This window comes from Leuciscus leuciscus, assembly GCF_965113295.1.
Source record: "Leuciscus leuciscus genome assembly, chromosome: 20".
Lineage (NCBI taxonomy): Eukaryota > Metazoa > Chordata > Actinopteri > Cypriniformes > Leuciscidae > Leuciscus > Leuciscus leuciscus.
The window spans coordinates 35,177,721-35,194,621 of NC_138744.1; the positions used below are offsets into that span (position 1 = coordinate 35,177,721).

A 16,901-nucleotide genomic window follows, 5' to 3' on the forward strand; every position below is an offset into this window, starting at 1 on the left:
TACGACTTGATGAACCACTGATACGATTTTGGAAACATTATTTTAAAGTAAAAAATAATCTTTAGTGTTGATTTAAAACTTTATTTCGTGACACAATAACAGTAGTATTTTTTTTTAAATGATGCAGGTTTTCTCCTCCGCCATTGACACTTTCTGGTTGGTGCAAGATGCATTCTGGGACACCGGTCTGTCTCAAGTCCACACGAGTCACCTCTCGATGCATCCTCGGTAAAAGGGGCGGAGCAAGAACACATCCGGGGATCTGAACTGGACTTGTCCAGATGTGAACTTTGAATTGGAACAGTACTTGAGCAGCGACTGATGATGTTTCACAAGTCCACAAAAACACAAGTACAGAAAATAAGGCATATTGAGAAATGATGTAGGTCACCTAATGAAGACATGAAATAAATACAGGAAATGGGAGCACAAAACTAAGCAAGGAATTCTGGGCAAACTATGGAACTTTTTTCATTTAATTTGCATTAACTTCCATCCTCATCAACTAAGCACGAACAATAAGATTCAAACAAAGGCTCTCAAACATAATTACACACACACACACACACACACACACACACACACACACACACACACACACACACACACACACACACACACACACACACACACACACACACACACACACACACACACACACACACATTATCTTGCTTTGTTTCCATCCATTAGCGCTCCGGCTCTTAAATGTCTTCCTGAGCGTTGTGTGCTTTTAAGAAATCACTAATTAATCTTCTCTTCCGGCCTGTGACCCAGAGGTCTGTCTTGTTTACTTGCTGTCGAGCTGTTGGAAAACTTATCAGACCTTCTAATATAAACACTCGCTGCTGTGGGCCAAAAGAAGGCAACTCGCTTTGCCCTTCTCAAAATGTATAACACCTCACAGCGAAAAAGACAGACAGCGAGCCAAATAAATGCTCTGATGCATTATGGTAGGAGTGGACAGCACGACCAAAGTATTATATTACATATGGTTATTTTCGCCTGAGAATTTAACCCCCCCCCCCAAAATTACAGGTATTTTAACTCATTTCATAGTTTTTTTTCTGCAACACTTTACAATAAGGTTCCATTTGTTATCATTCTAAAGCATTTATCAATTTTGTTCAACATTTACTAATACATTATTAACATCAAAAGTTGTATCTGTTAATATTGAACTAACAATTAACAAACAGTTATCTTTGTATTAACTAACATTAATAATGATTAATAAATACAGTGACAAATGAATTGCTCAATGCACGTTCATTTTATTTAATGCATTAACTAATGGGACCTTATTGTAAAGTGTTGCCTTTTTTTTTCTTTATTGTTTGGAACTTGATGCAAATCAAAAGTTCAGATTTGATGCACCAAAGCTAAATCTAGACACCGTCAAACCGCCCAGTCCTGCGTTTACGGGTATTGAGTGATTTGGAGACAGAGCCATGAGGGACATCACAACAAATGTATCACAGTCCTTTTGTGCGGCTCGTTTCCCCATTTTAACCTCTTATTTCTAGGTTGCCATAGTAACACAAGAGTCATGAGCTGCAGTTAACAGCATTTTCCAAACTAAACAAATGTTTCCACAGCATTTCAGCCGTTTCTCGACCCAAACTGAAGCATGAATATCAGCTCAGATGGCAACTATAGACACATTCAAACTGGTGTTAAAGTTGTCGTTTGTATGCTGGCAAATGTTTAGCAACATTTACATCCTCTGCTCACGTCAAGGCACATGCACATTAGCGTTGAGTGTTTTAGCGACGCAAGCACACCGGTTTATTATCGGACAGTTGGAAAGCAGAAGGCTTGTGAGAGGTTTTCTTCAGATAATTTTATTATCAAAACAAAAAATGTTGCAAACACCCCAGTATTGGCTGACTATATCATCAGTTGATGTAATCAACCAATACTGGCAGACAAATCACTCTTTGGATGAGCTATAGACAAGTTTTGGCATATAGCTTCATGGAACCTCATTTTCATAAACCTTGGTCATAAAACATGCACAATTATAAATCAAATAGATTTTTTTCTTCAGAACATGAGAATAGAATCGTCTACTAAGTAACCTAGACATGAAAACATCATTGCTTAAAGGGATATTTCACCGCTGGAAAGATGAATGTGTATTTAAATTGGGTCATTTATGTAGTAGAAATGTGAAATTATTTTAGAAGTTTGTGCCTTCTAGACTGAGAAAAGCCAGAAAATGTATTTTTAGCTCATGTGGATGAAAGACTACAACTCCCAGAATGCACTTGCTTCGCTGCCCTACGAGGCCCTACCAAGCCCTACCAAGCCACGCCTCCCGGTTACAGAGGGCAGTATCGGAAGAAATGATACAGCTAGGCTACTAGTCGACTCGAAACTGGAAAGACGCCGTTTTATGGTGAGATCCCCCTATGGGCGGGTTGAAGACATGCGGAACGAGCTCCTCCTATTGGCTGTAGTCTCTCGCCTCTGGACAGAAAAGCCTCTGATGAGCTAAATGACGATTTTTGTGTCATCTGAGGTTTTTTCCAGACACACAATACAGAAATCTCTCGTCTCAGGGGGACATGAGGGAGGGAAGCACAGTCATTCGAAAATACTACCGGGTTTCTACTGATATAAAGCTTAATGCTAATCGGTGAAGTATCCCTTTAAGAGTACAGTGAAGACCGATCTGGGTTTCAACTCATCCCCAAAATGCCAATAACAATGAAGAGCTTAAGAGCAACGAGAGTCGTCATGTGTCAATATAGTTCACTTCCACATCGCACACCAATGTCCCTTAAAGATGCATGAGGAGTCACTGGGAATATATCAAGTATACAGGGCCTCATAAAAGCCTTTGTAAAACTGCATAAATATATATTAAATTAAATATACATTCAACTTTTAAAATATAAACATATAAAAAAGGTTAGATTTACGATGTTAATAACGGTGGAAACGTGTCATCAGTCTGTGGAAAGGATCCACTGCATATGACAAACTATGTAAGAATGGTTTTACAAATGCACAAATTTATGTTCCTCATGTTGCATGAATGAGGCCAAATGTGAAAGCACAGTAATTCTCAATGTTTACTCTATAAAACGGCCACTAAATCACTGTTCCTAAATTCATCCTGGAAAGTATTTTATCATGTGCATGTGAATAAATGCACAAACTCCACCTGCAAAAGTCCCACAGATATACTTTTATGATGAGATAGAACGCAATAAAATGCATGTGAAAAGTTAGCCGTACGAAATGCACGGAGAAGGCTTAATATTTCTCGGTTGCTGCCCAGGAGATAGGAAAGGAAAGTGCAATATAAAAAGAAAACACAGCTGTCGGAGGCTCATTGATTAACATGATCGAAGACCTCTGGTATTCCTTCTCCTGCGGGACTCGGGACATCAAAGCAAGCTCACTTTATACACAAAAAAATGCTGCTGCAGAAGTTGATTTCATTGAGCGACACTCTTTCAATTACAGCTGGCTGTGATCCCTGAGAAACCGTCCAGGGAAGTTACAGGGGTCAGACAAGAGCTTAAAAACAACACGAGATGCAGCGACGAGTGATTTTCTTTCCTTTTCAGCTTTAAAAGAGCAAAGCAACTGGCCCATGAGACCGCCACGAAACCCGTAGCTCCCTTCCACATATTTAACCTTTACATTCATGTGAAGTCGATTTCCCTCCAGCAACACAAACCAACATGAAGTTCATCTAGCTGTCTCTGTTCCTAACTCAAAGATCCCAAGAGCGGACTCAGAGCTAGTATAGACTAGATTTTGCCAAAAGAGTGCAACAGCCTCAAAGGGGCTCATGATCCCCCTTCTGAAACCTAAAATGACAGACACTGTACAGTCTTGAGGACTTCACAGACATGCAAACATTGGCCACTGCAACCCGCAAGACCTCAAGTACAAAGTTGATTTGATTTGGGGAGAATATATCATATTTTCACTTACATAACATCCAGTATTAACTCTTTCCACGCCATTGATGTCATTTTCCGTCATTTTTGGGACAATGCTTCCCAGCCATTGACTGAATTTTAGGGGGCGCTATTATGCATCTACTGAAAGAGTACTGAATCTCTTTCAAGAAGTGAAAAAGAAGCGTAAACAAGCGATAGCATGTAAAATAATACAATCATCAACATTAAAACTGCCTAATGTTACCGAATGAAATGTCGACCCAGGACGAGCTACAGGACTGAAGCTTTGGGGGTGTTGATGGACTCGATCTACTCCATATGTTTTGATCATCACTCTGAATATGATCTGGATGTAGTCTTTGAATTTTATTTATTTTTTCGCCTTTTTAATTAAACTAACCCAAATTAAAGTGTTAAAAAAAGAATGCATGAAGCTAGTATAAAACAGGTTTTTTGTTTAAAAGCAGAGAGTCTGTTCTTTCTTTTGACATATTGCATGTTCAGATATTCATACAACAAAATATTCTGAGGGCCATGAAACTTTTGTGAAAACGATCAAAAATGCTGGTGCTGGCTGGCAACTTTTTTCAAAAACGCTGGCGGGGAACGAGTTAATACTAAATAAAACTATTACAAATAATTTTAGTTAATAAGCTAAAATTAAAATATAAATATAAGATGAAAAACTTAAATTACAATTTTTTTTTTTTTTTTTAATACAGAAAATTTGAAATGTTGCTTTGGCAACTAACTTAAAATGAAAATAAAAATATAAAATAAAAGCTAATTCAAAATATTAATAAACACTATAATAGTAGTATACAGTACTGAAATAATGATAGCATCACATACATTCACTTAAGTATTAGCTTTAGATTAAGAACCACCATATTAACCAGAAAAAATTAATCTTTTTCTCTTGCTATTTTCCTCTAATTTCACCCTGCCTTCTGACTTGTGTTGATCTCCTGAGACATCAGGCCATTAAACAACTAGCTTGCACACACAGATCACCAGGGTAGCTTTAATTTCCCCGGCACAGACGCCATCTATTAATTCAGACCTGTCGATCAGAGAGTGTTAAACCTCCACACAGCCTGAGGGACGTCCTCACCGCAAACCCCCAATGCACAACACAACCATAAAACACAGGCCATGCCAAAGTCATAACCATACATTACAGTCATCCACAGCTATTTACAGCACCAGCCCATCTATCCCACCGGAACATCAAACCCACTGGGAGCGTTTCGAAACATCCTCACTGGCCACTCAAAGGACAAACCATTTGCTAATGATGTTGCACAACTCGGTTTGATCTTGCCAGTTATGTGGTTGTAATAGGACTTGAATGCATGCACAAACAAAATAAAAACATGATGCTGAAAGCTTCGCTAATACAACACTCATTTACCTGCACAAACAGAAATGCCTCACTTTAGAGTGAAGAAGCAAGATGCATGCAATTAAGTGTCATTCCGGGGATGCAAATGTACAATTTTATTCATAATTGAACAAATAATAGATTGCGACATCCTAGCCTCGTAACCTCTCTTGCAATTAACGCGCTGCTTTTATAAGCTTAATTAATAGCCACTGCAGCAAACACACACACACACACACACACACACACACACACACACACACACACACACACACACACACACACACACGCACACGCACACGCACACGCACACGCACACGCACACGCACACGCACACGCACACGCACAAACCTTCTTAAATCTAAACTATGAGAGAAACTTCTGCTGTAGTTTACGGAGGATCCCTGAGGAACACACACGCATTAATCAGAAGAAATGGGACACAAGAAAATATGAATCCTTGATGGCCAGTAGATGCACGTTTGGGGAACGTTTACAGCATTAAATGAGATATGCAAGTGTTTTTTCTCACCTAAATCTCAGCTGGTCATCAGATCATGTCAAAACTAAAACCGCTTGACAGGAATGCAATAAAAAAACTTTAGGGGCGCAATGAAAATGTACCAGATAATGATTTTTTTTGTTTTTTTCAATTAAACATTCACAAGCAAATGCTTTAATTTATTAGAATACAAAAACTACACAAGGTAATAAACTCTATAGGCTATATTGAATAATGTGCTAAACTAATGTTCTTAGTCTCTCCTTCTTGTGCCCAGCACTCATATTCATGCAATAAAATCATAGCCTTTTGAAGTTTAATAATCACATAAGGCTGTATTGCTATTCCTGTGTTCCGTCCTCCAAATGAAGACCTCTTAAAATAGTAATTCATATGTTTGTTAAACCTTTTAAGAGGTTTGGCGATTCATTTTCTGCATGACTAGTCGACTAAGTCCTAGTTGGCATTCTTCAAACTCCTATTGCACCAGTTCCAAATAAAGAAAAGCATGATCGACACCCGCTGAACACTCGTCGCTGTCTCTAAATGACAAATTCTGCTGTGGCCTGAAGATATGATCAGAAATGATTTACCCTCTTCCACCCTTCCCACGCTTGTATCTCTTTATAACAAGCAGTTTGGACTCAGATGTGAACGAGCAACATTTGGGCATCTGTTGCCTCGACACCTGCTTTGTTTTCATTGGGAAAAAAAAACCCAAACCAAGTGTAGCAGCTGCTGTGTTATTTATATTCCACGGTATTCTGGCATTCTAGACAGATGATCCATTGTCCCACTATATCCTAATTCAAAATCAAAAACAAGCACCCACAGGTGCATCCAAATTTTTGCATGATAAACATAGCATACTATCTGCATGCCTGCAGAATACTTATTCATTAATAGTTGTAACTGTGATTTTAATTCTAGCATACTATATAGTATGGTCAGTACGTGAATTGGGACTCAGCCTGCATTGAGCCTGGACGTTCAGGAGAGGACAAACGTTCAGAGCACGGCTCATAACCCTGGATGTCGTGAATTTTACGGCCGGTGGTGACCGAGAGACTCGCCTTCGCCCCGGACACACAAATCAACATCAAACTCAGTTCTGCGGAAGGCTCAACTTTCTGGGAAAGCATTGATTGTGGGTGCAGCCTTCTGGGATCAATAGAGCTCTCATTGTTTAAAGCAATGGCCTTTAGCCCATAAACAGCGTTTTCTGCAGAAGCGATCGAAAGTCTTATGACCGGCCTTTGTAATAATGAGAGATGGACCAGATCTGGAAAGCTTTTGGCTCTCTCCATGCCTGAAATTTGCATTCTTTCAACGTTTTTTTGCAGATGGAAGAAGAGGATAACAACACACATTTGCCCTGATTAGAATACAGAACAACAACCCATTTTGTGCTTAAAGGAACAGTTCACCCAAAAAATGTCATTAGGGTGAAAATTAAACCTGTCAAGAACATGTCCAGGTATATTTCACCATAAAATCAAACGGAAGAATTAATATGAAATTAAATTTGACATAAATACAATTTAGAAGCATGTGCAGATTTAAAACCTATAATCAAAATGTTCCACAAACATTTTGGCAACATTGCATTTCTTTATGTATTTGTGATTAAAATGTAACTTTTCTCAAAGTTGCAAGTTGGTATTAATAATGTTTTTATAATCTAAATACATAAACTGAGAAGTTTATGGTTTTTAGAATGCCTAACTGCAACCGAAATTCAACATTGTGGAACATTTCGTTCTTTTCGCACAACCAAAAGCAAGAACTTTGAGTAACCTGAACCGGAAAATGTTGTGTAACTTCATTAACTGTTGATTGCAATAACGGCCGCTCAGAGCTCTTGTTCCACCTGTCAGGGAGCAATGTGTTCAGTTTGCATCATTTTCTACCAGACAGGATAAAGTCACATATCTTGTTAGCAGCAATTTCCTTCAGAACAGTCTGTCACTGACGTCGCTCCATCTCAGAATTTCATAAAAAGATTAAATTGAGCTCAGTCTGAGCACGCAGCAGCAGTGGTGTCTGGGGTGGCATTGGACGCCCCTGACATCTGATTGGACACCCCAACATTTTATTCGTATGGCATTTTGATGCTGATAGAAATTTAGTGGAGAAAAAAAAAGTGAAAGTGACATGTGTATGGTAACTCATACATAATTTGTCCTCTGCATTTAACTCATCCAAGTTGGTGTACACACATTAGTAGTGAGTAGTGAACACACACACATACACACTGGAAACAGTGGACACACACACACCCGGAGCAGTGGGCAGCAATTTTTTTGCTGTGGCGCCCAGAGAGTGATTGGGGGTTAGGTCCCTTTCTCAAGGGCATCTCAGTCATTTCCTGCTAGTACTGAGAATCGAACCCGCAACCTCAGGTTACCAGTCTGACTCACGAATCATTAGGCCACCACCGCCCCATTTAATTTCACTTCTTGTTGAAAGAAGCATTTGTTTTGATGTGTGGCGGCACAGCATATTATTAATGCATATTAATGATGAATATTAAAGCAACACTAAAGACCTTTTCCTCTTCGGTCGTCCTACTGGTTGGAAGCGGAATTGTCCATTACTGCTGTCGTTATTAATTTAGCCTACCGCAGCCTACCGTTGCACGCACGCTCGCTGTTTATCCAGAACCGGCTTTGGAGTGAAACAACGTCCACAGATAAAGTAGAGTATGTTGCATGATTTTATGAAAGTATGATGTATTGCGACATCAGAAACGAAGAAAAACAAAATAATGACTATTGTAAGGCTTGCCGTAAATCAAGTCAAATGTGTCGTTTCTTATGTCTCATTCAAACTACAGAAACGCTACCCGATCTGGCAAACTTGCATAGTGCAGTTATAGCGGATATAGGACCGCAAAGCGAATGCAGAAGTGCCGTTCACCCTGTTACGACTTGATGAACCACTGAAACGATTTTGGAAACATTATTTTAAGGTAAAAAAAAGTTCTTTATTGTTTCTATACTAAAGCAAGTGTTGTCAGAATCCTGCTATAATGTTGTGTAGTTGTTCTGGTGCGTCTTCACAAGATCAACAAGGTGCGTGGAAGAAAAGAAAAAAGACATATTGGAACAGTACCAGCAACACTTGCGAAATGGAGAAATCAAAACGGTCAGAACATATGTGATTATTGTTATATTTGTACAATCACATTAAGATATTAAAAGACATAAATGTCTTTTTTTGTTTGACATTTATTTTGTGCTTGAACATGTTGATTAGAAATGCTCCATAAGAACAGAGGCTATTGGCCAGATATGTAATGTCACTTGACATGTAATGTGATTTTTCACTGGTTGTCTAAGTTTGAATTTTCCTTGTGTACACCTGTAATCTTTTATCCCTCATGAAGGCTTGGGCACTGAAACGTGTTGGCAAAATAAAGAATAAGTATTTTTTCAGCTCCAGTTTCTGACCATTTTGATCTTTCCATTTCGCAAGTGTTGCTGGTACTGTTCCAATATTTCTTTCAAAATCCTGCCATGCCACAGACTGCAACTCACATACTTTCCCATTAAATTACATCAACAATGGTTTAGGACAACTACAGTATAATGTACATAATGACTTCACTCTAGGCAGGAAGAGCGTGTATAGACATTTTGGGCCCTATCTTGCACCAAACGCAATTGACTTTGTTCACCGACACATGTATCATTCCTATTTTGCATCCGACACACAGCGGACTTTTCCCTCCACAGACGCACGTCGGTAAATTAGGGAATGAACTTGCGCTCCCGGGGCGGTTCAGCGAAAAGAGGAGGCGTGTTCCGGCGCAAACGTTCCCTGGTGCTATTTTGCAGTTTCAGAAAACAATTCCACCACAGACCAGGAAAAACCAAATCCGCCATTATAATAGCAATCCGCCATGGAACAAACACGCCTGCTTTAAAGGGAATGTGAGATGACGCTCTGATTGGTTTATTTCACGTTAGGCCCAAACCACACCTATGAGTAATGCAGCTACTTCAGACCAACACATTTTAGATTTGCATCGGCAAGAGATCCACCCACAAACTCACTTGCATTTCGCGTTTGATACTTGCGTTTCAGGCCCTTTTTCTATAATATATATTTGTCTTTCTGTGGATTGAAAAAAAAAAGTCTATGCTACATATAGAGATACATAATAATATCCTATAGATCTCTCTATGTTTGCACTGTTTTTAAAAAACCCTTCAACACCACTTTTTTTTTCATTGAACTAAACTTTTTGCCTGTATGAATATTAGATGTTTTGTGAATGCAACTCAGCATGGCACTTCTTGTTTGATCATAGGATTCACTGATGCTTTGTTTTTTTAAATGCCGGGTTAGGTTTAGACACTTATGTTCTTTCATGGTCTCTGGACCATCTGAAGTAACCTTGGCCACCTCATGTATAAAACTCTAGTTTAGACCAGAAATGGCTCAGTTCCTCCGGCCAGATACTGTCAGTGAACTGCAGGTCTGTTTAAGTGCATTCTGACTCTTATGTTGTGAATGGCAGGATTCCTTGATTTTATTGGCAGGAGGTTGGAAATAAATGCAGGTTGACATGCGGATATACCCACAGGGATTTAAGAGTAAATACGCACTGTAAATAAAGCAGCGAGAAGGATAGACAATGCTAAATTGAACATGTATGTGTAAACTTAATGGCTGTATCAATAATGCAGCACATGATTCACAGCAGGAAAATGAACCAAAAAGTCTCCATGCATGACGCTTATTCAGGTCATTCTTACGTCCTGAAAGGTTTGATACGATCACTGAAGCTCGACTGATAAAACATTCATGTAAAGACGAATCCTGTGGGCTGACAGAGGTGAAGGAATGACAAAGAGCTGCAAGCTAATACCCTTCCGTCAGCAGTGATTTGATCTTGCCGCAATTCAAAGGCGGGCAATTCCTCAGAAAAATAGGCTATAGGCTTTTGACATAACTTAATGCCTTAATGGTTATATGCATAATATTTCAAGATATTGCAGGTGCAGAGTGGACAGGCTTTAATAATCCAATCAGTCAAATAAATAGCATGGAAAGGGATGGTGCAAACCTGCTAGCTCTTGAGCTAAACTCAAAGAGCTAAGCTATGAAAGACGTGGCTGGTAGGACATTAGTCTCGTTTAGCCAGATTTCAGAATATCTGCAAAAAGTCTGTCCATTTATTATCTAATAAAAACAAACTTGGGTATCATTTGTTAGGTTTCATTTGTTAACATTAAGGGGTACTTCACCACGGGCAAAATGGGCTTTCAAGAAAACTTGGCTGCCTATGCAGTAGAAAGGCGAAAACAATTGAAATCAGGCTTTGGGTTCCCAGGGAAAGCAAGAACTGATAAGAATGTAAATGTGTACCTTGAAATGCAATGCAAGTCGCTTTGGATAAAGCGTCTGCCAAATGCACAAATGTAAATCGGTGCTACCTTTCCTATTGACAAATAGGTAGAAAAACTTCAACACCCATAATGCACTGGGCATGTTGCCGTCCAAGGCCACTCCCACCAGTCTGCTAGGATTACGCTTACCAGAGTCAAATACCGCATTGCTTTAGTAGGAAATATAGCAAACTTTGCAAAATAATAGTTTTGACTTGTATTGTTCCCTGCTGCAAGAATTCAAAGAGTAAACGTTTAGCGGGAGTGAGTTATTTCGGTTTCCGGTGAAGGATCCAGCGCGTTGCAGAAAGCGGCTATACTGTAGGCTTCAAAGAATCATAAATATGGAAAAAAAATGTGCGACGGAAAATCTGAAAAGCCTCCGTTTATAGTCCAATCTGCTCTACACTTCTAGGTCAATTACCAATAAATGTGCATCAAGGCACTGATGGATGAAAGTAGCAGTTTCTGCTGGATTTGACAGTAAATTAGCATACATGCTTTCACATACAGCAGTAGTATAACGCCCTTCGGTTTCACTAACAAGGGCGATACAGCTGACTGATGTTTTGTAGGTAATTGGAATAAAGGATTCATCTGTAGCCTTTGCTTGTAAGAACAATTTCCACAGAGCGGGAAATTACAGCCCAGTCTGTGGGTTTTGAGTAGTTTCCATAAATCCACTGGTTTCTGAAGTCATATTGATGCACATGACATGAACCTTCAAATGATTCTCGGTTGATGTAGCATACGAAGAACACAAGATTTGGGTCACCTTTACTGAGCAGCAGAGTGTGTAATGAACGCTAATAGAATTTTACTGTCTTAATATCATATACAGACCTTTATATGAAGGTCGCCAAATTTTTCCATTCACACATCTTTATGTCATCTAACATTCATTTAAAGTTATTCATGGCACATATTCATGGTCAAGGTTGTCTAAGATAATGCAAACACTGACTCTTAAATAAAAACGGCAGTTCTTAAAGAAACAAATTCAATTAAGAAATTTAATTTCAGTTTACATCTTGATTTTTTTTTGCCGTTTTAGCATATTTTAAACCTTGTTTTGTCTATTTTAAATAATAAGATAATAAGAATGAGAACATAAGCCATCTCAGGCTTTCAGTGAACATTAGAGATGATAGTGACGGTCATATCATGACGTTTTGCCTAGAGACAGAAAGTGATTCTATCGACTATCACAACAAGAGCAACTCCAACTTCAACTCGAGCTCTATAGCTGTAAATCCTGCTGTTAGCCTGTGATGTTTTCCGACCTCATGCTGTCCGGGGTGATTTACACACGCCTCGCCACCGTGGCCGTTTCGCAAAACGGTTTTCCAATCACCCGCCCTTATCTGCAGGTGGTGAAACCCCCCGGAAACTCGGAGACGGATGAGATAAATCTACATCCAGAACACACATTCCCTGTGTGCATGAATGCAGGGATAGATCACTGCAGACTGCTGAGCTATGCTGATAGATTCATCAGAAATGGTGGACAACAAACTCGCTCTACAGTGAGAGACGGAGGCAGAGACTCAGACACACTTGCAGTGAAGTGCAGAACTAAAGCACAAGCATCTTAAACTGATCATGTTTATGTTCACATCTATCACAGAGCAACTCTGTAATGAGCCAACAGCTAATCAAATTACATTCACTGTCTGGTCGTGCTATATGAAAATGATATGGTCATGCAAGCAATTTATAAGATAAAATACAAATAAATTCAATACATGTCAATGCAAACCATTAAAACCTCAAAGTTAGTCAATTCAATTAAGCCCTCGTCTTTATTACAAGTTAAAGCATGAAGAAAATACTGTTACCTACTTTAAGTCCATGGATTGTCACAGTTAGTTAACTAGTTAACTATCTACCATTTCAATACGATATTTGCATTGGAATTACAACACAATAACTATAATATTAGAAAGTGGTCTTTCATTTTCACTTTAATGCATAAATAAAACGAATAGGTTTCTGAGCCAAAGTGACTCAAAATGATGAAGCATGACACATTTTACAATGTATGCTTCCATCTCAAACATATGTCAATATCGAGCAAACATCTCAATGCTCAATGAAACATCAAATCGACTCATCTGATGTGTGTATGTGGTACGTGTGTCTATATCTGAGACAGATGAACACAGATGGATGGTCTCAGAAAACACAGAGCATCTGTCTTCCTCTTTGACTAATTCTGACTGAAAATCAATTTCCATTAGGCTGACTCACAACTCCGAGCGTCTATGGATCGCCTTTATTTTATTATCGAATCTCTATGCCCTCGGTTTCAAATTGGGCCCGTTACAGATAAACCACACAGGAGATCATTTCTCCTTAAAACAGACCTTTCTCTGGCTGTAATTCATGTGATTATGCATTAACTCCAGTTCCAGTTAATTACATAAAACAAGTTAGTGAGAAGATCGGGTGAGATTGAATCTTACCTCAGCGCCCGTCAGGTAGAACGCAGAGAGAAGACCACCGACGTAACGGATGTTCACCTCAAACAGGGACGCCTCTCCGTTCTGCAGAACACAAACAACATTAACAACATTAGAAATGACATGCTTTAGTAAATGAGGAAAACATTCTTCAAAATGCTATAGCAAGGGCACGTTTGACCTAAACAGGGGTCGGGAAGCTTTGAAATTAGTGGGGAATAAAAATGCATGAAAAAGGAGTCATGAACTGGATTGTTTTATTATTTTATAATGTTGCCTGGGGTGCCCTTATAATGTTAGTATGATTTTTACATCAAAAATTGTCATAATTTATAAATAAAAGCCATTTTTCCAAGCCTGATTTCAGCCTCAGATTTGAACGCTCTGTTTTAAGGGGCGTGTCTGCTGTGAGACTGCAGTGCAAACGCCCACTGCTGTGATTGGCTGACATGCTTGCATATGAAATAGCTAGTAGTATTACATGAAGTTCATGAACTCTCTCAAACTTTTACTACGTTTTTACTACTACAGCTATCGAGATTAACAAATCGTGAAAAGTATCGTTTAAAGCATTATATTTAAATCTCTTCCATCACATGAAAGGTTGCAGCATGATGAGCACTGACTGAGCAGATGACAGACAGTCTGTTGATCGCGTGAATAAAGATCTTATCATTGCAACGCAATTTTTGTAAAATGTTTAGCAGAGACACCTAAGCCAGTGGGAAGGGTTGTAGGAACCGCGTCATTAAAAATGAATTTAACCCACTGGTCCCTGATAGCTTGGTCCGTTCTTGGGAGAGAAAAAACATTTCCATGTTGATTCTGGCAGTCAACAACAGAGCAACTCACGTGTGCACCACGTTTCTGCATCTTTCACGGTCGAGTGCGTACTTCGAATCTGATCGCGCTCGACTGAATATGACGGGGAGAGGGGCAGGGCGGGCTTCCTGCAGCATAGGTCTGCGGTGTCCATATATGGTATATCCTGCGCCGACTTGACGTCAAGTCGGCGCAGAAATGAACATCACTTATTTGAGTGCGCGTGCACGTGGGCTGGTTGACGAACCCAGGGGTAAACAAACGCTTCACTTTTAAATATCGGCTTCCCGGCCAGTGTATAATCGTTAGGCAATCATAACATACATTTTGTCTCGTGGAAAAGTGAAAATTACAGGTCATGACTCCTTTAAAGCGGCAATCACATTTTTTTTAATCCTTGTTCATTGTTAGGCATAACTTTAGGATTTATGCTTTTGAATTGCATATCAAAATTCCATCCATTTGGATTACACAGTTTTAACAAACTAATCAAATTGATGCATATTTGTCATGCACACATAAATAAAAGATTTCTATAAGTAATAAACTGCATTGCATTGTGTTGTAAATACACATTTAACCAGGTTTATATATTTATCATAAATATATCTGACAAATGACTGACAAACTTTATTAGCTAGTTATATGTTAAAACTGTGTGATCCAAATGCATGGACATTGCATATGCAATTCAAATACAAAAAAACTTAAATTTAAGCCTCAGTGTTTTTTCCAGTGTATGAAACTTTCAAAAACTCTATTCTTAAGGGACTTAAAGAGGGGAACTATTACTGTTTTGGCACAATAAATGGTCCTTAGAGAAATAATGAAACGCATGACCCCTTTATAGTACATTCTACATCTCAAAGAGTGATTTCTGAATCCGCACAGCCCTGACCTCTGGACGTATCGCTCAGCGACCCGTATTCAACACGCCGCAGTGCTTTCCTTCTGCAGGGGAACCTGCCAAGATCTCTGAGGCCAAGGCCGGCAGGGTAGACCATTATTAAACACTTTAAATGATGTTTCCTGGCATTGGGAGTCAAAGGAGGCTATTGATTTATGAAGAGCATGGGAATAATAGCAGTTGTATAACATGCAATTTCCTCAGCAAGTTTGTTTTTCCTATTGCAATTTTTTTCTCACCGATTTTGCTTCATCAAACTTCAAAATGATTACACTCAAAATCCCTCAAGTGATCTAAAGCCTGTTATTATATAAAGGAACAGTTCACCTGAAAATAATTCATCCATTTACTTTCTTCAACGGAACACACACACACAAAAAAAAAAAAAACGGACAAAACTTTTATAATAAAGATCTAAAAAGTACAAAATGCTCCATAAAAAAAAGTTTTTTTTAAGTTTTTTTTTACTTTAGAAGACTAACAATATGGTACACAAGTCATATAAAAAAATTATATGGTGTTTTTGTCTTTACTAGAGCTTGAAGGGCTTTAAAATATTAATGACAATATTATATTTTTTGATAAACTATTCCTTTTCAAGAGTCTAAAAATGAGTCATATTGGGGCTGTTCATTTAACTTGTTCTTAAAGTTCATGAATTATACAAAAACAAAAATATACCTCTTTGTAAATTCTCTAATAAGGGATTTTCCAGTCATCAAACCATTTCAAGCACTCAGATCAGATTTGGACTGAACAAGTCTGTGTTGTTCATACTCGAGACCAGCAAGCCACAGCAAACAGACCAGCGCTTGCCATGTAGTCCGATTCACTATAAATGACTCAATTGAATCAGATTTAGTTTGAATCAGTCCGACGAATCCTTCACTGAATGAACTCTTCACTGCGTCAAAGCAGTCACTGAATCAACAATTTAGGCCTGGTTTCACAGACAGGGTTTAGATTAAGCCAGGATTAGTTCAATTAGGACATTTAAGTTTATAAACATACCTTAGAAAAAACATTACTGCATCTTGAGATAAAACAATGGCACTGACATAGTTTAAGATCCAAGTTTCTTACAGCTAAAACGGCTCAATAATGCATTTTAGTCTGGGACTAAACCTTAATTGTCTGTGAAACCAAGGGGAAATGAACTAAATGTTGGCTTACATCACCCACCTCATACATGATTAAATAGACCAAAACTGCATTAAGATGTTGTGTTTTTTCTCCAGTGGGCGATTAGATAGTGGAGACGATTAAGAGGAGTTAAAGCCTGGGAGAGGCCCTAAGGAGATATAATATGTCAGCATAATTATGATCACTTGAGTTGAGGTGACAAGAGTCCTTATTGACTTGCGGCCACTTACAGGAAGGAAGCAGAATCTCTGGAGGAGATGATAAGAGAATTATAGCAGAGAACTATAGAGAGCAATCACCTCTTCAATCCATTCATCGATGCACTGATCAACAGCACACTTAAATCTCACTCACATCTGACA

General features: G+C 38.8%; 1 protein-coding gene and 1 long non-coding RNA gene across 3 annotated transcripts in view; one reads left to right on the forward strand and one right to left on the reverse strand.

Moving 5' to 3' along the window:
* Window positions 1–16,901, reverse strand: part of LOC309483395 (mannosyl-oligosaccharide 1,2-alpha-mannosidase IA) — a 217,689-nt gene that overhangs the window by 38,564 nt on the left and 162,224 nt on the right. For both annotated transcript variants that reach the window (XM_082149221.1, XM_082149222.1), the window contains exon 4: window positions 13,671–13,751. In XM_082149221.1, coding sequence (XP_082005347.1) covers window positions 13,671–13,751 — 81 coding nt within the window. The remainder of the gene's footprint in view (window positions 1–13,670; window positions 13,752–16,901) is intronic.
* Window positions 13,803–15,766, forward strand: LOC309483428. Its single transcript, XR_014200562.1, has 2 exons — window positions 13,803–13,921; window positions 14,863–15,766. It is a non-coding gene; the product is annotated as an uncharacterized lncRNA (long non-coding RNA).